This window comes from Crocodylus siamensis, chromosome 2 (assembly GCF_052110815.1).
Source record: "Crocodylus siamensis isolate JL-2025a chromosome 2, ASM5211081v1, whole genome shotgun sequence".
NCBI lineage: Eukaryota > Metazoa > Chordata > Crocodylia > Crocodylidae > Crocodylus > Crocodylus siamensis.
The window spans coordinates 165,955,556-165,983,412 of NC_143396.1; the positions used below are offsets into that span (position 1 = coordinate 165,955,556).

The 27,857-nt window shown below is 48.2% G+C and overlaps 3 protein-coding genes across 4 annotated transcripts in view; 1 reads left to right on the forward strand and 2 right to left on the reverse strand.

The window, feature by feature from the left end:
• Positions 1 to 853: 853 nt before the first annotated feature.
• On the forward strand, positions 854 to 3,763 carry LOC149871071 (macrophage-expressed gene 1 protein-like). Its single transcript, XM_090034814.1, has one exon. The coding sequence runs from the start codon at positions 951 to 953 to the stop codon at positions 3,120 to 3,122; it is 2,172 nt and encodes a 723-aa protein (XP_089890940.1). The 5' UTR covers positions 854 to 950; the 3' UTR covers positions 3,123 to 3,763.
• Positions 3,764 to 7,532: 3,769 nt separating this feature from the next.
• Positions 7,533 to 12,585, reverse strand: CNTF (ciliary neurotrophic factor). The gene is made up of 2 exons (XM_090034815.1): positions 12,472 to 12,585; positions 7,533 to 8,379 (listed from the first exon to the last, which is right to left on the reverse strand). The coding sequence occupies exons 1-2, from the start codon at positions 12,583 to 12,585 to the stop codon at positions 7,909 to 7,911; spliced, it is 585 nt and encodes a 194-aa protein (XP_089890941.1). The 3' UTR covers positions 7,533 to 7,908.
• Positions 12,586 to 16,920: 4,335 nt separating this feature from the next.
• Positions 16,921 to 27,857, reverse strand: part of ZFP91 (ZFP91 zinc finger protein, atypical E3 ubiquitin ligase) — a 42,879-nt gene continuing 31,942 nt past the window's right edge. Inside the window, exons 7-11 of one of the 2 annotated variants that reach the window (XM_090032085.1) lie at positions 25,531 to 25,581; positions 24,322 to 24,400; positions 23,843 to 23,957; positions 21,924 to 22,023; positions 16,921 to 21,509 (exon numbers count right to left, since the gene is read on the reverse strand). In XM_090032085.1, coding sequence (XP_089888211.1) covers positions 20,999 to 21,509; positions 21,924 to 22,023; positions 23,843 to 23,957; positions 24,322 to 24,400; positions 25,531 to 25,581 — 856 coding nt within the window. In that variant the 3' untranslated portion in view covers positions 16,921 to 20,998. The remainder of the gene's footprint in view (positions 21,510 to 21,923; positions 22,024 to 23,842; positions 23,958 to 24,321; positions 24,401 to 25,530; positions 25,582 to 27,857) is intronic. The other variant, XM_090032086.1, reaches the window with a different exon arrangement.

Here is a 27,857-nt window from a genome sequence, read left to right on the forward strand (position 1 = left end):
TGGCCACAAATTGATGCAGAGAAGGTTTCAGTTGGACATTAGAAAGAACTTCTTCACAGTAAGGGTTGCCAGAAGCTGGAATGGGCTTCTTGACTTGACAGGGGAGGTGATGCTTTCCCCTACCTTGAGGGTCTTCAAGAGGAGACTGGACAAACATGTAGCTGGGGTTGTCTGACCCCAGTGCTCTTTCCTGCCCAGGGCAGGAGGTCGGACTCAATGACCTACTGAGGTCCCTTCCAACCTTAACATCTATGAATCTATGAATACACACGCACACAAGTTCTGTGCACACAGATCTATGTATGCCCACACATTCTGCATATATACACATGCATCTTGCATGTACATATGTACATAGTCTACACATTTACTTCCCCTGAAGCACACATTCTGTACAGTCATGCATTAGCATACAGACACTTCCCCAGCAAAGTCCCTGTTCACTTTCATAACCTGAGAAAGTCCCTGCCAGGCAGAGCTGTCTGAGCAGTCCCATCCCTCCCTGCTGAGAGGGTCAAGTTTTGATTCTCTGTTTCTACCTACTGGAAATTCCAGGACTGAGACCAGCTCTGTTGCATTTGATTCCCTGGGACTGGGTGAGAAGGAAGGATTTCCCTAGGGGAAGTGCTGCTAAACAGGGAGGTTGTAGGGTGGGACTGGGAGGAAGGTTTGAGGGTATTTTCTTTTCCTCTTGGCAGGGCAGAGTGAAGTCAGATGACTCTGTGAGTCAGCCCCCTCCCCCACCCGTCTTCCACTTGTGTACTGTGATTGGACAATGCAATGGTTCCTCTTTTTCCCTCCCCATCTGTTCTATAAATTCTTTTAAAAATCAGAGATTTCCTGATGCTGGGGAGAAAGATTTGAGCAGGCATCTGGGTGACAGCTGCTTAGAGGAGACACACTGAGTGAGGAGCAAGAGACTCATCTCTTAGTGAGAGCTTCTCACCAGGATGAGCCCAGCCAGGGCAATGTGGCTTTGGGCTCTGCTGAGCATGACGCTGGCTGTCAGCATGGAGCCTGGGTTCTTAGCTTGCAAAAGGGCCCTAAATGTGAGTGTGTTGGAGGTGCTGCCAGGTGGGGGCTGGGACAACCTGCAGAACGTAGAGATGGGCAGGGTGCTAGACCTCACATACACCCAGTGCCGGACCACTGAGGACAGCGAGTACCTCATTCCTGATGGGGTGGATGTGATACCAGTGCGGGAGAGTGCTGTGGAAGTGCATTCAGAGCTGATTGAGAATTGGCTCTCCTATACTGATGCCTTTGCTGGCTCCATCAATGCCGAGGCCTCCTTTCTGGGCATTCTCAATGGCAGGTTCTCTGACAGCAACCAACAGACCAAGACCCATAATGTCTACGATCAGACAGTCACCACCCGTGTGCAGGTGAGGCACCACATCTACTCAGTGCAGGCCCAGCCTCCTTTTGCCTTGCACCCTGCTCTCCGCAGCCAGCTCGTGGACATTGGCAACCTGCTGGAGAACAGCCGGACCCGGGCGGCTCAATACCTAGCAGAGCTGCTGGTGCTCCGCTATGGTACCCATGTCCTGATCAGGCTGGAGGCTGGAGCCAGCTTGATCCAGGAGGACCAAGTCAAACAGACCTTTGTCCTGGACAAAGTAGCGCAGAAGTCAGCTGTCACTGCCTCGGCCTCAGTCACCTTTTTCAGCAAGGTCAATGTGGGCATCGGAGCCTCTGCACAGGTGCAGGATGAGCTGACAAAGGACTATGTGGAGAACACAGTGGACTCCCGGGTTGCAAGCCATGGTAGCGTGCCCTTCTACCCGGGCATTACCCTTCAGAAGTGGCAGGAGGGGATTCCTAACCACCTGGTGGCCATTGGCCGGGGTGGCTTGCCCCTGCCCTTTTTCCTCACACCTGAAGCTCTGCCTGAGCTGCCAGTGCCCACGGCCCGCCGAGTGGCAGCCACAGTGGAGCGTGCTATCCGTCTCTACTATGCCGTCAACACTCACCCAGGTTGCGTGAACACCGACTCCAGCAACTTTGACTTCCAGGCCAATGTGGATGATGGGTCGTGCCACGCAGCCAGCACCAACTTCACCTTCGGGGGCATTTTCCAGGAGTGTGTGGGCGTGTCGGGTGAGGATGTGGAGGCACTGTGCCAGCCCTATCGTACACGTAACCCGCTGACAGGCAGCTTCTCCTGCCCAACTGGCTTTGGATCTGTCCCACTACATGCAGAAGAGCGCTCAGCTAGTCAGCCCCGGACCGAGTGCAGGGAGCAGTGCCACACCTGCTGGATCTTCTTCACCTGCTGCCAGAAGGTCTGTGGCGTCCGCTACTATACCACTACTGTTCGGTTCACAGCTAGCTGGTGTGCTGCCAGCGGCTCTGTGCCCCAGGGCTCAGGCTTCCTATTTGGTGGGCTGTACAGTCCTGGGCAGGAGAACCCTATCATGGGGGCCCCTGCCTGCCCTGCCAACTTCTACCCACTGCAGCTCTTTGAGGACCTGAAGGTGTGTGTGAGCAATGACTATGAGATGGCAACCCCCTTTGCCGTGCCCTTTGGAGGCTTCTTCAGCTGCCAGGCTGGCAACCCCTTGGCTGGGCTCCGTCAGGGGCAGAGCCCAGGGCTCCTGCAGGATTTCTTCTACCAGGAGGCCCCCACTGACTACCCCATGAAGTGTCCCAAGGGGTACAGCCAACACAAGGCCTACCTCAGCGACGGCTGCCAGGTCCTGTATTGCCTACAGGCTGGGGTACTCTTTGCCAAGAAGCTGGCCCTCATTAAGCTGCCCCCCTTCCTGCGCCCGCCACCTCCCAACGTCAGTCTGGTGGAGACTATCCTGGTGCAGCAGAACAGCAGCCAAGCCTGGGTCAAGCTGCAGGGCAGCAGGCATTGGCGGCCAGCTAACACCACTGATGAGCAGGAAATGATTCGACTCTTTGAGGCGCAGTCCAGCTCAAGACCCTCAGGGGGTGCTGTGGCTGGCATTGTGGTGGCTGTGATCACGGTGCTGGCAGTTGTCGTTGGGGTCATCTACGGCACCCGGAGATACAAGAGCAGGGGGTATCAGGAGTTGCGATCCAGCTGTTCAGCAGAGGAGTCAGGAAGGTACGAATCTAGTGCTGTGGCAGCTCCCCAAATCAGCTCAGCTTGAACCCCCTGTCACCATCCTTGGACTCAGTGTCCTGGGGCTGGGCTGGGTCCAGGCAGCTGATGGTCCACAGGCAAGGGGCCGGGGGAGGGGGAGGGGCATGGTAGAGCTGGGGGGAGAAGCAGGGATTAATTGCAATCTCTGAGAATTAGTGTGACAAGCCAGGCTGGGGCAGTACTCTAGTCCCTTGGGGAAGGTGGTCGCACCTTTAGGAGACAATCTGTCTGTTAATCACTGCTATAGCAATACTCCTAGTGATAGGAACCTATAGGTTCCTGCAAATTGGAATACCAGCAGTAGTAGGGATGATTTTGAGGGTGAAACCAGAAAGCTCAATGTGCTTGGAGAATTTTGCAATAGCTCCGAGCTCATACTGTATCACAGGGCTGCAAACAGCAGTACTGAGCATACTGCTTTTGTAATAAAGATGCAAGTTCTTGCAATCCAAGTGGAGTCCCTTTATTATTGCACATAGCTCTGTGCATGAAGCACTAGCAATCAGCCAGGTGTTCCTGGTATGGTCCCAACAAGGCGACGCTGCATTCACCAATAGAAACAAAGGCGAGTGGTTGTCTGGCAGTGACACCATCCATATCTGGACAGGAAGTGTCCATGTGCCTATATGGAACCTGGGACTGCCAAGTCCGCAGGGAGAGGAGAGGCAGGCGACTGTCACAGAGAACCGTGAGGTTGGCTTTGAAATCAAGATCAACCAAGGAATGCAGTTTGCAGTCTCCTCCTACCACTCCCCGCTGCTCTCACCCACTGTGTGACACCTTTTGTTTTCTGGTATATATTAGGGGTCATCATTTCAAGAAGTTCTCTGCAGCCAGGTGGGGTGAAACTTAAAATATATATATTAAGAAAAAAAGGAAGAGTGTGGAGATATGCAGGACATCAGGTGACTCCAGGTCCCTTTTACACAGTTTGTGGAGGGGAGCTGTGTGGAACAGAATGTGTGGTTGTAGGGGCAAAGAAGGAGGAATTGGTTCCTTGTTGGTGATCTATGGCCCCAAATTGAAGGGTACGAGCCCATAGCATAGACAGACAAGCAACTGTTGGCAGGGTGGGGGCAGGGGAAGGGGAGGAATGTACATAAGGTTTGGGAGCTTAGGGAGATCAAGATGCTTGCTGATGGGAGCAAGACAGGGTCAGGGGCTATCAGCAGAGATGAGCCAGCAGGTTGGAGCAGGTGCAAAGGGGGAGAGGAGCAGCTCTAAGGGCCAGTGGGGGATTTGATGAAGGCAGGGGGTTTATGGAGGGCTAGGGCAGGCAGGTTAGAGAAGCCACACCATACTAAGGGTTAATGGCCCCAGGAAACACCAGCTGGGCCCCAGCCATATCTAGTATGTTCTGTTCTGGGGAATGGATTTCAAGGGGCTGGGGAGGCAGAGAGACAGCCAGACAGATTCTGGGATGAAAGAGCAGTCCCAAGCCCAACAGGTTATCACTTCACACTTGCTCCCCCCCCCTCCCCCCCAGTGAGTGTTATTGTGGAGGGAATGTAAACCCCATCAATAGGTCAAACAAAGCTAAAACAGCTGAATAGCTAAATGCTCATAACACACAATTGTATCCCTGTAAACCCACAGCCTTACCCTGCTGCTTGGAGCTAGAGCTGGGGCAGTGGTATGGAGAGACTCCCACATCTTATGGGCTAGTCAAGGAAGCCACAAGGCAGCAGGGTTGAGTGGACAGTGCCCAGAGAAGCATGGCCATGAAGCAGCAGCCCTAGATGCTGACTTGAGAGGCGGGACAGGGCAGAAAAATAATAGCCTTTCCTTTCATCACACAACCCTGCTGGTGCCACAGCTGCAGCTGGAAATCACCACTACCCCCACGCATCCTGCTGCTCCTGGGGCCTGGCTGCCCATTTTACGACTCTGTGGCCGTGACTCTGTTCCAAGTCGTGACTCACTGAGCAGTCTCAGGGCCAGTCAGTGACACCCCTCTCCTCCTACCGCACGATTCCTCACTTTCAGCCTGGGAAAGGGGTAATATCCTCTCCCTGGACCGTGCAGCAGGGATGGGGGGAGAACGTAAAGCAAGTTCACTCCATGTAAAGACCGCAACCCTACTGTAATGACCTTGGCATTCCCCTCTGCACCTGCACAGAGAGAGATCACATACATGGCTCAGTGCCCCCTGTGACCCATATGGGCAGGGTGGGGAGTGGAGGATTTTGACTGTTTTGTCTTCACTCTGTCTTCTGTCCATGCAAGCCAGAGGACCTCAAACTCAAACCTGCATAAACTCATACCACATGGAAGAACCCCAGCTTGGGTACCAACAGGCTAGCAGCAGACCCACTGGTAGCGCAGGGTTTAGGCATCTTCTGCAGCCTGTGCTGAGCAACCTGCTGCTGCCCAGACAGGCTGTTATAGCATTGGATAGTATAAACCTGTAGCTAAGGCAGGACTATTGCTGCCCTCTAGAGTGGTTAAGCGGAACAGGCCACCCCTATTTCCCCAGCCTCCCCAAATCAAGCCAGCACACCGTGTTTGAAACTCATTCTCCTTTATTCTCTCTTAAACAGCACAAACCACTTCTCATCCCCACATTTCTGGACATTTAAACTCTTGCTAGGTTTTAAATATTCTCATTATCCAAAAATATTTTCTATGAGAAACTTTTCTATGAGAGGGGAGGATTTTTTGTGATATCTTCTATTGGACCAACTGTATGGGCTGGAGAACTGAGGAAGGGCACTTGGTGCCCAAAAGTTTGTCTGGAAGCTCTCCCCGCTATACAGTTGGTTCAATAAAAGGTATCACAAAGAACCCTCAACATTTGCACATTTTTCTGGATCATCACAGCTACAGTGACACTCTGACCCTGCTACAACCTTTTCTTTGGGGAGTGAAAAAGTAATCATCTTATTCCAGTGCAGTTTTCTTCCCAATGCATTCTGCTACATTCCTGGAAAACCAAAAGTATCTTCTCATGCTAAACCCCCCCACTAACTTTAACCTATGGGAGAAATCAAGATCACATTGACAGACCCAGGGGCAAGATGGCAAAATTAGAGAACACAAAGTTTTATGGCACTCCAAGAATCCCTGTTAGTACCGTTAGAGATTAAATTCTGTCTGGTTTTTCAAAAGCAAAAATCACAAATTTTGTCAGATCCAAAACATTTCAAAGCTAAAATGACTTCTGTTAGAACAGTTTATCCATATAAATGTATAAGAGCCGCATTAGAGGAACTGTGTTTAAAAGTGACTTGAAAAGGCAAGAAGGAAATCAGATATTCTACTCCTTCATAAAAATCCTAATTATATACTAAAAATTAATAAAAGCTTGTTATTGATGCATAGCTAGAAGGCCTGAATGGTTTATTTTTTGACACGCAGAATTTTTTTTTTTGCTTTATTTCTTTTTTTTCACTTTCGAAATATGAAGTTTATTGATGTCTATTGTGTCTGGTTTTACAGAGGGACTGGGGCAGAGAGTAGTCTAGCGTTTGGATCTCTTTCAGAGCTCAGTTGAACAGGGAGAACTTTTCTTCAAAGTGTCTGTTGGGCATTAGTTTTAAATCCATTCTTAAAAGAAATTTGGACATAATTCAATTCCTTCTGGCATAATTAGGTCACTTGCATAGAATCTCTAATGCAGAACCTCACTTGTTTTCCAGTTTTTTTTCAGAGAATCAACCAGGAAAAGCAGCAGCAGTAGCAGCAAGAAAGGAACATTTGATGGGATATGGGGTGTGGGAGAGAATCACACACATTTCAGGCCTTCTCTGTACATGGCACATGGGCTACCTAACTCCCTGGCACCAGAGCAGAAAGCTGAGGTGCCTTTGGGTGAGACCATGAGTCCAGCAGCATCTAGGAATCCCTAGACAAGGCATTTCCACATAACCACACTAACAGGTCTTCCTTCCCTCTTATCCCACTCCAGACTTTTCACTGCCCCTCTCAAACAAGCCCCTGCCACCCTCCTCTCCCACCTCCAGGTTCAGTGCATCCTAGTGGCAGGAACTTGCTTGAAGGTGTCCCTGCTTAGAGACTTGCTTATTTCTGCACACCCCTTGCTTTGGGACCTGCTAAAGTCCATTGTGATACCAGCCATAGGAGGCACAGCTCAAGTGGCAGGACACCAAGGAAAAATGGGTGCTGGACAGAGGGCAATGGGATCCGGCCTAGGCAGGAGCCACCTAAGACCCTCGGTCTCTCACTGCCATGAACACATCCTTCCAGCACTGCACCATCATGCTTACCCCCTGGGAGTAGGTCTGTGCTCCAAAGTGGAACAGCCTAACCCTGTGATCTCTACCCTCAGCCCCTATCCAGCAATTGTCTCCTTCAACTGAGGGGAAGGTCAAGGCCAAGGGGAGGGGAGGGCAGGGATATTGCCCAAGCTCACCTCAGGGCAATGGGTGGGGAACAGGTAGCAGGAGAGAAGGGACATTCAGAAGTGTAGGCAACCCTTCTCCCTGCTGGTCCTTCTGTCTTGCCAAGTCTTAACTTGTGGGTACTAAGCAGCGTCTCCTGGTGCAGCCCTAAGGAAGAGCTGAGGCACAGAGCCAGCTATGGGTGTCCTGGGGCAGGTCCCTGCCATGATCTAGCTGGCTGCTAGGTCTGGGGGTCTTGATCTGACCCAGCAGTGGGGGAGCTGTCCCACACCACCCCAAGTTGGCTCTGGTTTGCTGTACTGGGACACCTCTCTGGACAGACAACCCACCAGGAGAGGGTTGGAGTGGACTGCCACTCCCTCCCCTACCACTCCCTTCACTTTCCTGCATGCATGTAGGGAAGAGGCAGGCAGCCTCATTCTGAGACTGGGTTTACTGGTGACTCACACGGACTGTGCTGCTGCTGTGACTGTGCTTGGTAACATGATGCAAATCCTTCACAGACCTCACAGACCATTGGGCCAGCTCCTGCAGCACCTTCAGCCCCCTCAGCTTTTTCTCAAACATGCTGCGGCTTGGGCTGTCTGCAGTGCCCTCTATCTCCTCCCGGGCTGGCACACTGTGCTCCAGCAGCACCAACAGCTCCTCCAGCTGGGAGGCCAGGGCTGAGACCTGCAGCATGATAGACTGGATGGATTCGTGGAAGTTGGTGTCTGTGGGGGTCAGGTGAGTCCTCTGATCCTCCAAGACCTCAGCCAGCAGGGCCTGGAAGATACGATAGGCCTTCAGGTTGCTCCCCAGGCGCTCAGCCTCTGTCAGCTCACTCCAGTGCTCCACAGCAGCTGTCGGCATGCTGTCCACACCATCCAGGCTGATGTTCTTGTCTAGCCCCTGCCGTTCAACCTGGTTTGGGGATCGGGGGGAGGGACAGAGGTCAAGGTTTAGAAAGACTGTCCCATTCACCTTGCAAGTTTGCATATGAAAGAACCACAAAAGGGCGGGCTGGCTGTTAAGAACCAGAACCTGAAGAATAAACCTACTGTGCTGGACCTTGGCTATGCAATAGACACAAATGAGAAGAGGAATAAACTAGAGGAAGAGTGAGGGAAACTGCTGCTTGTCTTGTGCCCATGTGCCATGTCTTGTTGAGATTCCACCAGTACAAACAGGGCAGCTGCCTCCTTTCAGTGTGAACTTAGCAAGGGCAACTGCTGTCAAGCCTGGCATGGGAAACCTATTACTCATAGCCCTACTGGGTTGAGTTAGGATTTCCTGCTTGTCCATGGGTCATACCAGGCCCAGTAATAAGTCCTGCTTATCAAAAGCTAGAGCAGCTGGTGCATTCAGGTCCAGGAGGTGGGTGGTTCTGGCTAGGAAAACAGCAGCCATTAGGCATTGCCTTTGGGAGCATTGGCAGCCTTAGTGTCACAGATGTCTCTCCTTAAGCAACAAGAGCAAGTACTAGTGTGGGGCTCCATGCACTACAGGAGCTGCCTGAGAGTTTCTGCTGGAGAATTCCTACTTGAAGACAGCACTTCCTCTGGATTTGGGGAAGTGCTTCTGCCAGGTTGTTAGCTCAGGGATTTAGAGCTGGGCACCCAGTGAAAGCTCCCTCCTATAAAAATGATGTGTCAGGTGGAGCTAGCCAGTTCTTTGAACCATCTATTTCCTTCTGCCTTGGTACCTCCCATACAGTACATATGGTACCTGTACTATGATATCTGGAGAACAAAAGGCTGACCATGAGCAGCCAGCATGGATTTACTAAGAACAAAACTTGCCGTACAAACTTGAATTCCTTCTTTGACAAGTTAACCATTTGGGCGGATGAATGGATACAGTGAATATACTGTAGCTGGACTTCATCAAGGCTTTTGACAAAGTCCTTCATGACCTTCTTGTAAAAAAATTGGAGAAATGTGGGCTAGACAAAACTACTATAAGGTGGATTAACAACTGTCTCAATAGCCACAAGCAAAGAGTAATTATAAATGGCTCCATGCTGGAATGGCAGGAGGTTTCACGTGGAGTCCCACAGGGTCTGCTTCTGGGCCCAGTGCTGTTCAACATGTTTATTAATGATTAGATGCTGGCATAAAAACGGTTCTTGAGCAAATTTAAAGATAACACAAAACTGAGAAGTACTGTCAGGAGCTGAGGAGGACTGTGAGAAGGACTGTTAGGAGGTCTGGAGCTCAAGAAGGATTTTGACAGACTGGAAAGTTGAACAGGAAGTTCAGCATTGACAAATGCCAGGTGCTGCACTTTCAGAAGAATAATCAGAAACATAAATATGAAATGGATGAAAATTGGCTGCATAGCAGCACTGCTGAGAAGGATCTAGGAGTCTTAGTGAATCACAGAAACAATATGAGTATCTGAAGGGGTGCAATAAAAAAGGTGAACACCTCCTCTGTCTTGCCACAGAGAGCAGGACATGGATCTATGGCTTCAAATTGCAACAAAGTAGATTTAAATTGGATATCAGGAAAATCTTCTTCACTGTTAGAACAGTAAGACAGTGGAATAGACTGCCTAGAGAAATTGTTGAATCTCAAGCACTGAAGGTGTTCAAGACAAGGCTGAATAATCATTGGTCAGGGATGATCTAGCTATAGCTATGCCCATGCTCTACTATGGGTATTTCCCATGCTTCTGTGCTTTGCTGGTGAGGCTGGGAAGGAATCCCCCCCCACTTCTTGTTGCTAGTGTGATGGCATTTATATTACACACACACACACACACACACACACACAGAGTATATGTGTATGTTTTATGTATTATATATATATATAAAGATCACAGTTATAATATATAACACCAATAGCTACCATTGTCCTCCTGCTTTACCTGTGGCAGGCTAGTGCTATGCGTTAAGATTGCATGATAGGGTTGACTGTAGTTAATGCTCTCCCTGCTCCTTCCTCAGAAACATTGGTTGTTAGCTACAGCCAAGGCAGAAGATTTTGACTGTGGTGTTCCAATACTCCTTCTGGGACTAAAACTTGGAGGTTCCTTGCTAGAGGTTCTTGCCCCTCCACTCAAGGTCACCATATTTGGGGTCAGGAAGGAATTTTACCCTATGGTTATATTGGTATAGACTGTGTGTGTTTTACTCTATAGTGGGGCCTGGCCCTTTTCCTTGTATCTCTCTAGCATATCTTAACAATGCTTGCAGCAGCAGGGCACTGACTGCTGTTGTCCCGCTGCTTTACCTGTGACAGGTTAGTTCTATGCCTTGAGACTGCATGACAGGGTTGAGTTAAGTTAGACAAGGATTTGTATAGGATGGTTTGGATAGGAATGATCCTACCTCATTCAGGGAGTTGGATTAGATCTCCAGGGGTCTCTTTCAGTCTGATTTTTATACTATGCTATGACATTACCCTTTCCAAGCTGTGGATCACAGATGGAAGGGGTCTTGAGGCTCAGCTAATCCAAGCCCCTACACAGATGCTGGATTCACTTTCTTATCCATCCCAGAGGGGCCTTTCCAGCCCCTTCAGGAATCCCCCATAAAGGAAGAGATTCCACCACCGTGGTGCTAGGCAGCTGGACCCTGCTCCTACTCTTCTGAAAGGTAGAAACATTTGCTGTCTTTCAAACCCATGGCCCTCAGTGGCAGGAACAATACCTGTCTCCTCTTTATGGCAGCCTTTCAAATATGCAAAGCATTAAAAACAAAAAACAATTCCCCAAAACCTTGAATATTAGACCCAAAGTTTCCCCTACCATGTCCTGTGTCCTGATGGCACAAAACCTTCCCATTATCTGCCGCAGAGGAGCCCCTTCTATGGCAGAATCTTCTACCCACACCCTGCTTCAGTTCCAGCCTGGATGGTATCATCCTGAGGATGCATGTTCCCTCCTATAGAACAGTGGTTCCCAACCTTTTTTATATGTTGGACTGTCAAACATATTTAAATTCAATTTACATATTTAAGTTTAAATTTAAATATTTACATTTAATTTTTACGTGGTCGGGGGGGGGCGTGTTGCGAGGATTGGATCATGTTGGGGAACCACAGCCACAGGCACTGGGGGGACCCTGCAGGGGAGGAGGCTGAGCAGGCAGTGGCCCGGGGGGGATGAAGCTGGGGCTACCTGGGAAGAAGGGGCTCTGTTGCCTTCCCTAATAGCAAGCAGCAGAGCCACCACCCCACCCTCCACCCCAGGCATTTCCCTGCCTGCATCCCCCCACTCCCAGCTGTGGGCAGGTTTGGGGGGGTCCTGCATGGGCCCTGATACCTGCTGCGTGGGCACCTTGCGGGGCACGACCATGGCAGCAGGAGTGGGACAGGGTGTATTGAGCCAGCTGCCTCCCTCCCAGGGCTATCCTACCGCCCAGCTTTAACCCTGCACGTGACTGCTGGCAGCCCAACACCCAGCCCTTCATGGCCCAGTACTGGGCCACAGCCTGGTGGTTGGGAACCTCTGCTATAGAGATTCCTGCTGGAGGCATCCTCAGTTTCACGGTCTTTGACACCTTCCCTCCTCTCCCTTATCATTCCCAAGGGGTGGTGGTGATGGTGATAAGGATTATGATAAGAAAGGGCCCATTCTCTTGAGTACAAAGCTCAAGAGTTGTGTGGGAACAGCCTCAAAAGCTCTACAAGGCAAGAAAAGAGCCTAACTTCTCTGCACCATGTAGTGTGCCTTGATTGCTACCACCTCTCTGCCAACAGGAATTCCATATGTACCCTGCACTGCACAGCCCTTCACCCATCTCCCTTTGAGTACACTTTTTGGGTGAACTGGTTGGCTGATACCTCTCCTTTTTCTGTTCACAGTATGCCTGGATTCTCCTCCATCCAGTACTTGTCACTTTAGAACAAGCACCCCCTTCCCTCCCCCAAACTCCAGCTTCTTAGGGTAACAAGCAGGAGATGGATTTAAGAAAGCCATCCCCTTTGCCAGTAAGTTGGCATGGGTCCTTGGGTGGGGTTGATGACTAAGGAAGATGCAGCAGAAAAATGGGTTTGAGGAGGGACTTACATAGGAATCCAAGAGGCAGACAACATCGGAGCGGATTTTCCTGGCCAGGCGTATTGCGCGACTGCAGAGGTCAAGGGACCGGAGGATCACCGGGGGCTGTTCTGCTGAAGCCATGGTGCAAAGTGGCTTTCCCTCAGCAGAGGCAAGCTGAACCAAAGGGATTACACACAGGGCTGTTTGTGCAACATCCACAAGAGAAAAAATCCCTAGCTCAGCTTGCACATTCCAGCTCTATAGGGCATTCTCCGCTCACACGTCTGGCTTGTTCTCTCCCCCTCATCCATCCCCCAAGGCTTCGAGAGACTGAATTCCTCCCTCTGAGATCACTGCAGGAAGAGTTTTCACCTTTTACCAGGGCAGTCTCTCTGCTCTTGCCACTTTTCTAGTCCAGAACCAGCCTCTCCCACACCCCCCATGCTCCCCTCATTAGCCTACCTCCAGTCATCCTCCCAGCAAGAGTCCACTCTGTGCGCCTCCCTGACCCTACCAACATATCTACAATAGCTAGATTAGCATCCTGCTAATCCCCAGTGAGGTGACACTTAATCCCTTACAAATACAGAAAGGAAATCTCGTTGTGACACCCAGCCTATTTTGTTTTTTCCCAGGCTCCTTTGATGGGGAAGTGCTCCCAGTCCTGTGGTGACAAGCTTCTCCCCGCCAAACCTACTTTTAGGCATTTCACTAGGTGACTTTGTTAACTGCAAGTTAGTTTCAGACTGGAGAATACAATCAATTGCCAGGTAGCTGAATATACATTTTAATTTTCTCCTCTGCTGAATTTTACCAGCAACAGGTCACACTGCCCACTCAACATCTCCTCATAGGGGGCAATGAGAGCTATGGGTTTCTCAGCAGGCTTGACAATTCAAGATACCAGTTTTAGGTTAATGGCTTTGGAGAATCTCTGGACTTCTACCTGGTATGGGTTCCCTTCTCCAGTTTCTCACTACAGAGAGGTGAGAGTAAGATGCCTTGATTATTGTCTACTTCCCTGCTGAGCTGAATGGGCAAGAAGCCGTCTTCCACTTCTCATCGGGAGTGGGGGGAGCAGGTCCTGTTTCTACCAAGAGCTTCTGTGGCCTAAAACTGCCCCTTCAAACATGGGGTCCCTCAGTGAGACCCCTGTTGAGACTTGGTGGTCCCAGACTGCTGTTATTTTTGTGAGGTAAATCTATCCTAAAGAGTAAACAGACCTTGACCTTGTTAGCTGAGTCCAGGCCTGGTCACACCGATAGGATAGCCAGACGTGAGAAGTTTCTCTGAACTTCTGCCCTTGATGCCACTATGACCTACATCCCAGCTATCAGCATGCGCAGCCTGTCATGATTGAGACGCCATGTGTCTGTGTGCGCAGCACTCTGATTGGTTGCTTCAGTAAGCCAATCAGAGTGCTCCAAGAGCATTATGGACCCACAGACAGATGACTGAGCCCTTTATATATCTGTATCTGTCTATCTATCTATCTAGATAGATATAAAAAGATGGTAGGAAAACTATGATCATAAAGTACACGTTGTGGACGCTTACGAGTGGCCCAGTGGAGATGGACTATTTATTGATTGACAGACTGAGGTGACTGATTGGATGAAACAGGTGGCATGATGAGTCCAGTATGAAAACCGTGTTCTCAGTCCCTCAGGGGGTGTGCATGGGGCGGTGTGTGAGGCCCGTGTGCGTGGCACGGGAGTGTGATCTTGTGTGCAACAGGGGCGAGCCTGACAGCGTGAGCACTTGACTGAGGGTTGCATTGCAAGAGTTAGAGAGAGAATTAGCAGTGTCGTATCTGAGAGAGGACACAGCGCTTGTTTCGAGGCAAAGGGTGTCCGAGTGAGGGGCCAAACTCCAAGGTATCGCTGTGCTGTGGAGCGACTCCCGCCGTATGTAAACACACCTGCCCAATTGACCTACCATCCTTCACGAGGGTCAAGTGTCACCTTCCCTTGAATCTGAGGTGCTCAGTACGCATTTGGGGAAAGGCAAAGAAAGCCTCCCTGACTGCTGCTTTGGCCTTAGCCACAATCTTAGTTTCCACACTAAGCCCTTAGTGCTCCCAACGGCCCTCTTGGTGGTCCCAGACCCAAAGCTGCAGGGGCTAGGGGTGGGGAACAGGCCTCCGGGCCCAAACTCAGTGGTGGTGTTTGGCTGTTACTTGTTCTAATATTATAAAAACCTTAGTCTGTCTCTGTCCATAAGGGAGGTGGGGCCAGATTAGCGGGGAGAACAGGAGCACAGGGCCGAACTCCTGTCCCCCCATCATTTTTGACAGGCAATTCGCTAGGAAATCCATATAAAGGGCTTATTCCATCTGTCTGTGTGTCTGTCCATAACGTACTTGGAGCACTCTGACTGGCTGCAGAGACTACCTATCACAATGCTTACTGAAACCAGAGTGCTCAGCAGGAAATGGCAGGGATGCAGTGGGACAGTGGAGTGTTGCCATGATGGCAGGGACAGAGGGTACAGAGTAGGGTGGTGAAGCCCTGCTCCTTGGAGGCAGTAGTGGCAGCAGGTACTGGCAAAGGGGACGGTGGGGCAAGCTCCCCCCACAGGAGGTGCAAGCAGCCATATGCATGCTCCCACACCCCTTGGAAGTACAGGGCTGGACATGGAGCGGGATGTGTGTATGTGTGTGTGGGGGGGTGGCAGCAGTGGCGCAGGGTGATGGATGGCGGCACTCTGTACCTGCCTCCCCCACTCCCACCCTCTTTATTCTTGGTGGCCACTTCACTAGTATTGTATGCATTGTTTTACCTTGTGATTCCTATTTCTGGTTATTGTTGATGATAGTGACTGGATTCCTTATATTTTCATTGAATTTGTATCCAATTGTCTTGGAATTATTGGTTTATTGCCCTCTGGGTGGGACCAAGCCATAGGTCTTTACCCAGGGAAGAGTCCCTTTCAGGCCTGCCAAAAATTTAATTGACAGGGTAAGAAGCATAACAACCCTGTGGGCTTATTCAAGCAGAGACCCTGCTGGTTTCTTGTCAACAACCTAACAACTAACTGCTTGTTGCGATTTCCATCCACTTTCAACCTTGGCTAGATCCCAATTAGAGGAAAAACAGTTCCCCATTTCAGTTCCAGCCAGCTAGAGTGGCATAGGTACATCTCTCACTGATCCCTCCCTCTGCACCACCTGTTGAACAGCCAGAGGCCCCACTCCCATGAGATGTTGAGGGTCCTGCCATGCCCAAATAAACACATAAGGAAGATGCAACTGAAAACTAATGCAACTATCTACACCGGGGCAGGCAATTATTATTGGCGGAGGGCCGCTTACCCAGTTTTGGCAGGCTGCTGAGGGCCACATGGGTAGCCCCACCCTTTGACAGGTGCCCCACCCCCTGGTCACCATCTTGGGACCAATGTCCCAGGGCCAGCACCAGTGGGGCCCAGAGCAAGGCGCAGGCCGGCAGGGGTCTCTGGAACCAGGTTGGGCTGCACCAGCAGGGAAGGGGGGAGCTGGCCCGGCTCCACAGATCCCCTGCCAGCTGGGACCCCTGTGCTCCTGCCACCCTGCTCTGGGCCCTGGTACACTGGTGCAGGCCCTGTGCTCCCACTGGCTCCCCACCTACTTACACCCAGTGCCCCCCCAGCCCTGCAGTACAGGCAGGGGGTAGTGCACAGCTCCAACCCCCTGCTCACCCGCAGGGAGGAAGCTGGTGCTGAGCACAAGGAAAAGTGGACCCTTGCCTGCCCCATGGCCAGTGCTTTCTGCTGCAGGTGCTCACAGCCCGCGCAGGGCTGGCCAGAGCAGGCACAGGCAGCCTCCTGCAGGCTGCAGGTGGCTGCACGCGGGGTGCTGGCCATGGGGCAGGCGAGGGGCCACTTTTCCCCACGCTCAGCACCAGCTTGTAACCTGCCCCACTGCCAGCCTGGGCAAGGGGCCGCTTTTCTCTGTGCAAGGAAGGAGCCCAGGGAAAAGCTGAGTGTTGGGGGGAAGCGGCCCCTCCCCCACCCCATGCTGTAGGGGCTCACTGCCTGCATGGGGCTGTCCCGAGCAGGCACAAGCAGCCCCCTGCGGGCTGCAAGCAGCTGCAGTGCGGGGCACTGGGTGTGGGGCAGGGAGGAGCTGCTTCCCCCCCCACCCATGCTCCTTCCTTGCGCGGGGGGCCACCTCCCCCAACCTTGAGCTTCCAGCACAGGGCAGCCACCTACTTCCAGTCAGAAACCCCGGTTGGGGGGCGGGGCCAGATGGCCCCACTGTTGTTGGGGCCTGCTGGGCTTCCCCTGGATCCTACTGCCCTTGGCTCCCGTCACTTTTGACAGGAACCAAGGGCAAAGAAATATTAATTTTCTACATTTTTTTAGGGGCCCCATGGGCCGGATAGAATGGCCTCCGGCCCACAGAACGTGTTTTGCCCACCCCAATCTACACATTGGCTGTACATATACGGCATGTCCCTTCCCCAATCACAGCATTATCCAGTACAACCACTGCAAACCAGCTGCATGCATCAAGACAAAACAACTTTTATTGTTTTTTTCCTTTATACATTTATTTTGGTTATGTATTATTACCCAGATTAAGAGAAAACAGGAGTTGAAAAGAAGAGTATCCCTTTATTATTATTATTTTACATTACCCTTTCCCCAACTTGGGTTAAGTAGCTACCTGGGCTCCCCATCTCCACCCCTCAGGTGGAGAACACTGTGTGGCAGGCTTAACAAGACTTTTAGCAATCAAAGACTTGTCAGCCTATGCCTCACCCCTCCTGCACTTTTGTTCCACATTTAAGGGTGTGCCAATGCAACACAGCTTTGTTGCCACCTGGTGGCTACTGCAGGTAGTGCTGCTAAGCAGTGTAAAGCCTAACCCCCCTCCCTGGTGGCAGGATTCATGCTAGTACAGGTCATGCCCCCCTCAGACAAGGAGTTACTTTATGCCTTTGAGACTCCCACCCTGTTCCTTTGAAAGGCATCAGTGCCACAGCATCATCCTCACTGAGTAGCAGTGGCTGCAGAGTGACAGACCGCACCCCAAAAAGCACACTTCTACAAGGCCCCATGACCCACTCTCTCACCATCAACATAAGTATGTCTCGAATAGGCAACTCCTGGCTGTGAAGGGTGCAACTTAGGTTATACCTGCAACTATGAGGAGTACGTAGGAGCATCTGGGGCTATAGGACTGTCTGAAGCAGTGTTTGGAGCAGGATAAGATATAAACCAGTTTATGGCAATGGACTCTAATGGAAGGGAAAAATGAAACCTTCCTAATCCCAGGTCCCCGGCATGCTCCCTCCCCAAGAGATAAAAAAAAAAAAAATATATATAAATACAGGGGGAAAAATACAAAAAAAAAAGAAAAAAAAAAGGTTTATTGCAAACTACTACAATAATTTATTGAAGCAAACTGCATGCGAGTGAAGGGGAGAAGAAGCAGGGAGGTATTAAGTGTCAGTTTTAAATATTGTTTGTTTTTTGTTAATCTCTTGCCTTGAGGTTAGCAGGCTGTGTGTGGTTAAGGACAGACAGACTTGCTGGGACCAAGTGAAAATGAATGAAAGGTTAAAACAGAATCGTCTGAGAGGGTTACAAAAGACGGCCAGGATCAGAAGTGTGGGGTAAGAAGGATTTATAAACTGGATAAGTGCTCATTTCTGTATCCAGGAAATCTGATAATATTCCCTGTTGCTAGGGAAACTTAATAGCCCATGTCCTATTCCTCACACAATGGGTACAGCCTGGGCAGACAAATAACAGGTTAACTTCCCTCACCTTAGAGTCTCTATTGTAAGCTGACAAGTTTCACACCACTGCTGATGAACAAGCTTTCTATCCAGGACAGGTTTTTAGTGCTATCCTGAGAAATGAAAGGATACTAAGGCTAAGCTCTCCTTTTAGTGTTCCACATAAGGCCCTGTCCCTGCTGGAGTTCAAACCAAGCAAAGAAGCAGTATTTAAAGACCGCTCCAGCAGAACTAGTCTGTAGCAGTCTGGCTGGTCAACACAGACAAGGTCAGCCTGGATCACAACAGCATTTCACAACTATTCTAGATGCTAGACTAGAGGACTTTTTCAACCACTTGTCTAACAAGAGCTGGCTGTCATCCAGCTGCCCTGGCCAGAAAAACCACACTTTTAGGGGAGGTTACATTTTCCAACAAAAATTATTTTGAACAAGTTTTCTTTATTTCATGAAGCATCTTAGTGGGGAAAAATGTGGCTGCCCAAAAATGTCAAAACTTTATTTTGACATTTTTTTATTGAAATAAATCATTTTGACATGCTTGAATCAAAACAGTCAGTTTTGTTTGAGTTTAACATTGCACTCCACTCTCTGGAGCCACAGTGCTGTCTGAGGAAAATTGTAGCTTAGGTATCATTTCATGCTACCATTCTCTTCTATGTGTCTGGCTCCCTGAATGGACTGCATCTCCTGCACAGCACAAGTCACATGACCTGTGCAATGCACCATAGTTCTGTTAGAGTGAAGACCATGAAACTTCAAGGGGAGATGTTAGGCCAGTAAGCGCAGGCTGGGGTGAGAATGGGTCTTGAGATACCATGGCAAGGTGTGGGGAAAAAAATTACTGTCATCCTGTCATCCTGAAACGAGAATAATTCAAATGTGGTTTGACCTGACCCAAAGCACACTTTTAAAAACTTGGAGGAAAATCCCCAAAATTTCATTTTTTAACAAAATGTCAACATTTGCTGCAAAAAATTTCCATGGCAAATAAAGGTCTAATTTTGTCACCATTTTCTACAGCAAAATATCCTTTTTCCTCAGCAGCTGTAAATGTAAGAAACCAGTTTAGCTGACAACATGTTTCAATACGGTAACTTTAACCCAGTTCCCTGCCACATGGACGTGACAAAGAACAGATTCTTTTTCACCTCTGCCAAAAAAAAAGTTAAACTCAAGGTCACTGGGTCACCACACAATGGGCAGAGCAAAGGTCCAAGTCTCAAAACTTGAGACATATCACGTCCAGAAGTTTATCATCTGAGGGACAATAGCTGTCATAACTAGTAAGCTAGGCCCACCACTCTCAGGCAATATCTGAACCACCATGTTTCATAGAAACTAGGGATGTTTGCATCCAAGTAAGAAAAGTAGGGATACACTGGGGAAACTTTCATCACACTGTCCCTTCAGGGGGGTGTGTGCAGGCAGAGAAGTTGGAATTTCTATAATCAAATGTCCATCTGTTTTTCCAGGTGACTCAAGTGTAAGACAACTATTTCCGCTCTCTCTCCCTGTATCTGCACCTCAGGAAAGGAGAAGCAGAATACGATGTCACTCACCAATTAACAGTTACACAACTGTCACAAGACAAGAGAACAAACAAGTGCCTTGACTAATGGTACTAATCCCTCCACTGCTGGGCAATGAGTCAATAAGAAGAAAAAAATAGTAAGAAAAAGATTAAAACAAAACAAAACAAAACAAAAAACTTGTCATACACTGGGCAATGAGACCACAACATAGGTTGACTGTTTCTGGCTACTCATCCCTTTCCAAAATGCCAAAAAAACCTCCAAAAAAATTCATAATGCAAATGGGTGTCCTTCCAACACCCCCCCCACCCCTCCCCACAGGCTCTTCCCCTGCTTAGAAAAGTTACAAATTGCTACTCTGCTTCCCTCATTCTGATTTCCTTAGCAGTAACTCCAATCCATCTGGCTGCAGTTACAGCACAACATACTTCTTGCAACTTTTGCTACCACGAAGCCCATCTTGGAATAGCCTGACTCACTACTCCCAAAAATGTAACTAAAAATACCAACCCCTTTATCAATAAATAAGGAATCTTGTTACCATAAACACAAAAACGAAACACATTCAAAGTGCAAATTACTGTCATAGACTGGGGACTCTTCTCTCTGCCTCTCCAACACAGGTCTCCCACAGCCAAAGTGAGTGTATTGAAAGCAGCCCCCATGCCTCAGCAAGTGAGCACAGGAGAGCCAGCTGTTCCCTACACTTCCCGTCAGAGACAGAGCAGAGGTGTGCTGGGGGTGGGGAAGGAAACAGGATGGAATGGGACGGGACAGGACAGAACGGGATGTGCTGTTTTACAGCTCACCCTGCTGAGAGGCCCTAAAGTGCCAAGCCAAACTCCCAGCCCCATGAGGAACAATGAGACTGCAAGGACCAGAATGCAGCAATGCATAGAAGTCGGGACTGTTGGGGAAGAGGGTACAAGAAGCTGGTCCAGAGCGCAAGTGCCTTCAAGTTTGTAAATGGGGATCTGTTAAGGAGCAGGAAAAGCATCTGCTTTGGGTGACAGCAAGGGGCTTTGGCTGCTTCCACTCAATTGGAGAATTCCTTTTGCTCTGTCCAACTTGCTCTAGTAATGGCAGCATCCATTCCTTTTTGAACAGGGACAACAGGAGAGAAGTGGTTGGGGAAGAGGGATGTGCTGTGATCCACACTGGAGGGGAGCAGGCCCTTCGGTTATTTACTAGTATTTTAAATTTGTTTAACTTCTCTCTTTTTCAATAAGTTCCTCCATTTTTAATTTTAAATACAAAGTCAGAGCTGTCCAAACACCCGTGCATTTCCCACCCGCTAAGGTCCAGCAGAATCAGAATCTTCAATCAGAACCTCTGTAGTAGCTCCAAGGATCTCTGTGTTCATGACTAGCCCTTCTGTATTTCCACTACTGCCGCTGCCAACAAAGATTTTGCCATCAGCCATCAGACTCACACGCTCAGGCCCACTGCAGTATGCCTTCTGCATCCCATCAGGGTTCAGCAGCAGGCATTCGCCAGGGGCAGTGCTCCCCAACGGGTCAGGAAGAAGGGGAAGGCCCTGGCTGTCAGTGGGTGGTGTTATGGTCTCAGGATTAGTGCCCAAGATGTCGGTGCTGGTGATAAGGGCACCTGCATTGGCAGCTAGTGCTTCAGCAATAAGCACCTCTGGGTGGCTTTTGGCCTTATGTGCCACAACGCTGTCCTTCTTCTCAAATTTCTTGCCGCAAATGTTGCAGGAGAACTGGTAGAAGGAGTCTGCGTCATGTTTTTTCATGTGCCAGTTCAGGGAAGCCTTCTGTCGACAAGTGAATCCACAGATCTCACACCTGGGGTGGGGGATGGTAAGGGATAAGAAAATAAGTCAATAAGCAAACAGATCTGGAATGGAGATACGAGGAAACCAGAAAAAGGACAGATTACTGCTGTCCTTTTTTTTTTTTTTTTTTTAAATAACCTGAGTATTTGCTTATCTTCCTCTCTTCCTCAGAACTCTACTGGTGTAGTAGTCTTGAGGTGGTAAGGACCAAGGCATTTCAACCCCACATTTTTTTTATAGTTAGGCTTCTAAAACATTCCCAAAAAGTAATTTTAAAAAGGAGGATGGCAAGCACAACTAGCTGGGGTTGTGATTCTGAGCTTCACTGGGCTGGTGCACCCCACAAGTTAAAAAGGGTTACTCAAAAAGAACATGGATATGCTCAAGAGGGCCTGGCACAGCAAGGCAAGACGGAAGTACTCACTGTAAGGGCTTTTCGCCTGTATGGATCATCCGGTGCACTGCTAAGTTGTGGGAACTCTTAAATGCACGGGCACAGTATTCACAGATATAGTCCCTTTGATCTGAAAAGAAGCAGATAGTTCAATGTAAGTTTGGCATCTGGATCAGAACCAGTGTTGATTTAAACACTATACAGCTGAAAACTGCCCTATGCTCCAACTGCCAACTTTTAAAGCTCCAAACAGCTTCACTTGGGAAGCGAGGCAACAATCTCAGTGTTAAGAACTTAGATTGCCCTTTCAGATATAGCAGGGGTCAGCAATATTTTTGGACAGAGTGCCAAAAATGCCCGCAAACTCAGCTTGTCAGATGTTGATGTGCCGGGGCACATGATAGGGGAGCTGCAAGGGGTCTGATCCTTGTTGTAGCCACAAAGCCCTGGCCCCTTCCCTGCTGTCTGCCCTGAGGTATGAGTGCCAAGCAAAATGCCTTTGCATGCCACACTCTGCCACCCATGCCGCAGGTTGCCTACCCTGAGACATAGCGAAGAAAAATGTGACTTGGAAGCAACAAGCTTTAATAGGAGTCCTGGCAGCTTGGTGGATTATGACTTCAAGGTAAGGCCTGACCAAGGCACCTTCATGTGATGAAAACAAAAGGGCACCATTGCAAAAGGCCAAACAAACAGGCCAAACAAAAAGAAACTTATAGAACATTCCTTTCCACTGGGTAATAAGAAGGGATTTGGGTTTTCTGTTTACTGCAGGAAAACGGGGATTTTTTTCCTTTAAAGGAGGAAAACATGGATTTTCTACTTTAAAGGATAAAAACCTAGGAAAAACAGTGGGTTTCCCTTTGCAAGCTGGCACCCTTCCAGCCTCCCAGGGGCTGCCTGGGGCTGGGGGATGCCACACAAATGTATGCGGCACCCAGGCATTGTGGTGGAGAGCAGCTTCCAAATGTCCCTCCAGGTAAGTCTATGAAGGCAGGGGGGTTAGCCACGTGCCCTCCAGGATTTGTGTCCACAGTGGGGCACAGGACTGCAGCTGGGTTGGTCCAGCTCCAGGCAGGGGCCACCTCCATAGCTCAGCAGGCAGAACCCAGTGTGGGAGGAAGGTGAGCACCGTGCTACCATGACTGGCAAGGTGAGGTGTCCCCTACTTGCCTGACAGCAAGAGGAGGCACAACTTCATGCTGCCACCATTGCACCTCACCTTGGTGGCCATAGCAATGCAGTGCTTTCTCCTGTACTGGGTCTACCTGCTGAGCTGTATAGGCAGCTCCTGCCCAGAGCTGGTCTGGCCCAGCTACAGCCCTGTACCCTGTTCTGGGTGCAGAAATCTGAGGGGACATGTGCCCCCTCCCCTCCCATCACCTGTGCTCATGCCCCCCCTTCCCCACATATCCACCCCATTCCTCACACACTGGGGGGGTGGCACCTGAGGGCAGGGGCCACCAGATCAGGAATGAGGTGCACCAGCAAGGCTGGGAGTGCTGTGGCATTGAGGGGCAATGATATGGGTAGGGGCAGGGCACCAGCATATCAGGGCAGCTGGACCCACATCCTGGTGATTGAAGGTGGCAGGGGGAACTCTGATTTTCCATAAGAAAAAAAAAAGGTGAAATCAAATGCCAAAATATACAGGTATTTGGAATATATTTTAGTATAATGATTGTAGCAATCTTAGGTTTCCAAATGTCTGTAAATTGTAAATATTTGGGATTTAAAAATAAAAACAAAAAAACTACGATCCCTGGTAATGAGAGACTTGGCTATTAGGATGCAGAAAACAGACAACACTCTAAGAGGAAGGACATTTCTTGTCATATGGGATGCTTCCCTTCACCCTGCAACAGCAGGATATTTTTAACTTTTCTCACTCGCCGTCCACTGATCAGATGGCAACTTAGGCTCAGACTCCCCTCATTCACGCTTGGTACCTGTATGGTGCTTGGCATGCCGCAGCAGCTGCTTCTGGAGTCGGAAGAGACGGCCACAGGTGGGGTGGGGACACACATACTTCTTCTTCAACAAATGCTGGTATTTTATGTGGTGCTAGGACAGAAGAGGTTATAAAACTGAAAGAGTTGTGAAAATGAAGATCATATCTGTTTTGTTGTCACCCAACACTGCTACAGCAAATCTCCTAGGGCATCACTGGAAAGCTAACAGAATGCACCCAGGGTTTTGAGATCAATGAAAAATAAGCAAACCAAGTGAAATGGTTCATATGGATATGGATCAACAAGACTAGACCAAGCTTCGTTAGGAGGCAACAAGCAATAACCATTATCAACAGGTAACTTTACACAGAACTGAAAGGTAAAGTTGTAGTTACGTACAGCAAAAACCAACTCCTTGACATCATCCTGCCTTTTTCCAGCCCTACAGTGCAACTGGGTGCAAGAACTCAAGTTACCTGCAAGTAACGAGGATGAGCAAGAACTGTGCCACAGCCTTCCATCTCACAGCGTACATACTGTATTGGAGGCTTCTTCCTAAGAAATACAGAAGAAACAAATGAGGTTAGTTGGCAAATACAAACAAGAGGCAGCTAAAGATTGCAAGAAAGGGGACAGACAAGCAGATTTAAAATTGAAATTATGGAGAGTTAAGGGATTGGCAACTTTAGGCAGAACAGCAGATACAATGTCTGTTTGTCTACAATTATCCTGCTGTAAAAGCTAAACCGGGCAATACAGTCCTTTTTCTTTGAGAGCTGAATTGCCCCAGTCTAGTTTTTACCTCTGCTATCCCATTTTAATTTGACTGTTTGTCTGTACTCAAAGTCTGGGCCAAAACCAACAACATGAATGAAAGATCCACCAGTCCATTTGGGCAAGTTAATTTCAACTTGTGTAATGAAAGTACCTTGCATGTTTACCACCTGTAGGTTTCCTCTTAGATTTCTCACTGTATAAGGTTATCACCACAAGGGTGGCAGTAACAGTGTTGCCTTATCACCTGCTTCTGCTAAGCTAACCCCTAGCTCAAAATGAAGATAAGTGGCATGGTTAAAAAAAAATCTATAGCCAGTTCCACAGTTTACCAGAGTAATCTGTAATTGTTTCTTTACCGTATATATTAAAATCTGTAACAAAAGGGCAGTTGGGAGCAATTAAACTCCCCCACACAAGAGACATGAACACACACAACACTTAAAACAGTTTACATGTGGTTTAAATCTGAAGTGGACAGACATACAAGTCTGCTAAACCAGTTTAAATCTGCCTAGAGTGATTCAAAACTATACCTGTAACATCAAGTACTATTCTGAACCAGTTGACTGTTATTGGGTTCAGTGTTGGGTATGGACACCAAGCATTCTGTCACTCAGGTTTGGTCAGATGTCCAAATATCCTACACTGCATTACATTTCCCCCAGATTGCTTGAAGAAGATGCTCTGGTATGCAGGCAGAACTCTACTGCCACGCACCTGACCTGCTTAGTAGGCACTTTTTAATTAAATGAACTCCCTTGCATGGGTTGATCAATAAAGGTTACCATTCTGATAACCAGCTGGGTCCTCATTTCCTACTCAATGGCAGACATTCACACAATTATGAACCAGTTTCCACTTCATAACATCTTGGAACAATTATGTATAGACAGACCATAGTCACTCACCTCCTTTTAGGCAGCCGAGGGCTCTTGTCATCTTTTCTCCTCCTTCCCCTCCTACAATAGTACAAGATGCATATAGGGTTAATGATAGTGCTTTCAACACAGTCTCCAAAGTTCAGCTGAGATGCACTAGGGAAGCAAGCGAGTGCATGTGCAACCCAGAGCAAATTTCTGCATCATGAGAGAAAACACTACTTCAGAGATATGGAAAGTCTTGTTCTGGGGTGAGATAAAGAAAAGTCTTTCCACTGACTTCAATGGGCACAAAATGGGCCTCAATCTACCAACATCCCTCCAACCTCTCAGAACAGCACATAAGAGGGTCTCCCAAAAATGGGCTCTTCCTGGTGGGAACTCCAATGGAAGGGCTCCCTACAGAAGAACCATTTGAAGAGGCTTTCTTTTTGTACCAGTACAAGAGTGTCAAAACCTAGCAACCTCCGCATTGTGCAGCCAGCCCTCTAACCCACTGCTCTGGATCGGAAGCAGAATGAGGAGCTGAAAGATCAAGAGATCCTTGAAAAATTGTGATTTTTACACATCCAATGTTTTCCTGTAGCTAAGTCAGTAGCCAGGCTCTTATTTGTATCATATGGATCAATTATATATTTGCACAGTAGCACCCAAAATTCATTAGGAAGCTGGGAAGCCCTGTACAAAAGATTTTCCCTTGGTTCCAAACAGATTACAGAGAATCTTTAGATCGTTTTCTTTTCCATTATACAAATACTTGCATATACTAGTAAAAAGAAATACAAGTGGTTAACATAAAGACACCTGATAAAAATCACAGAACTTAGAGACTGTACTGCACTGAATAATGAGCAATACGGTTTTGAAGGCCTGGCAAAGAGACCCAGCTATCTCACTTGAGCTTTTCCAATGTAACAGTGCATAGTACTGCAGACTGTTAAAGACAGTCAGCGACTGTTATATCAAGTTTGGTCATATTAAGTATTGAAAGGATATCTGTCCAAACAATCTGATATTTGAAAGTAAAAGTCCTTTGCATTCCATCCTAAAACAAGAGCTTCCATATTGCTAAGTCAATAGGCAGTCAAGCAAATACAGAAACGATTTCTATTTCTGCTCTGCAGAGAAAAGCACTGAAAACAATCTAGAGACTCAGACACAAGGGAAAGACTTGAAATAAGACAGGACTTGAAGGATGTATGACATTTGCTGAAAAAAAAAATCCTTCCAGCTTTCTAGTAAGTTTTGTTGCTTTCCACTGAGCACTCAGAAAGTGGTCCAGAACTGACCACATTTAGCTCAAACTACAATGAGGTCAAGTCTAAAAAGGTTGAGAATTTCTGGTCCAGAGCTACTGAAGGTGTCATTAGTCTGTGTACTCCCCCCATTTCTGGGACATGTTTAGAAAAGTTACTTTTCAGAGTGTAACTGCAATTCAATGAATAGTTCCACTGGAAAAATATAATCAGCTCTATTCAACAGAGACCTAACAGACAATATTGCTGTTTCTAAATCAGAAATTGCAGGACTCGACAACTAGCTGACTTTATCAGTTTAGGCCAACAGAGGGAGCTGGCTCTCTATCTTCCATTGAAAAAACTCATTTTTAGATCATGCTACACTTTGGGATTTGGGCTTAAGTAGTTTCTTAGCTGCTAAGAGAAAACTATTTGTTTCACTCAAGAAGTCACAATAATTCTTGAGGCCTTTGAGGTTCCTCCCAAACTGCTTGCGACTGTTGTTTTGTTTTAAATTTAAGCAAATATTTACTACTGTTCTACAAGAGACCGTTTGCTTGCTGCAAACCTTGCTTGCTTCTAGACAGCTTGGAAAAATTATGGGACCAAGAGCACAGCTTTTTTCTGTAATACTCATACATACTTGCTACCCAGATGAAAGAGGGACACCTGTTCTGTGGCAGTGTATAAACATTCACCTCTTTTTGGATGCACACTCCAGAGAAACAAATCTCACTTTTTCAGACTGGCATCCTCAGGTCTTGTTTACAGTGGGCTTCAACTTGAGTAAAGGAGCCCATTAAAATCACTGGACTATTATATTCCATCTAAATTAGCTTGCAACAGAATACAGTTCAGATAGCATAGGTGGAGCAAATAAAAACATATCAAGAAAAGACCACTTAAAAATAATGCACTCATTCAGGCAGTCTAGTCCCATTACAGAACATTTAAGCTTGAACTACACTAAAAAGTTATTCTACAGGTTCTCTTTGTCCAGCACTAATAGGAAGCTAGAAAAGGTAAGTCTACCAAAATGAACAAATTTCAATGTGTTAGTTTTCTGTCACAGATTGAGTAAAAGCACTCCTACCACCCAAAAAAACCCTGGACTGAAAA

What these genes read in the sequence shown, in the direction of transcription:
- LOC149871071 (XM_090034814.1), top strand. Translation starts at nt 951, where the DNA reads ATGAGCCCAGCCAGGGCAATGTGGCTTTGGGCTCTGCTGAGCATGACG.
- CNTF (XM_090034815.1), bottom strand. Translation starts at nt 12,585, where the DNA reads ATGGCTTCAGCAGAACAGCCCCCGGTGATCCTCCGGTCCCTTGACCTC. An exon ending in TCTGCCTCTTGGATTCCTAT is followed by an intron (nt 8,380 to 12,471) that starts GTAAGTCCCTCC and finishes TCCCCAAACCAG; the next exon opens with GTTGAACGGCAGGGGCTAGA.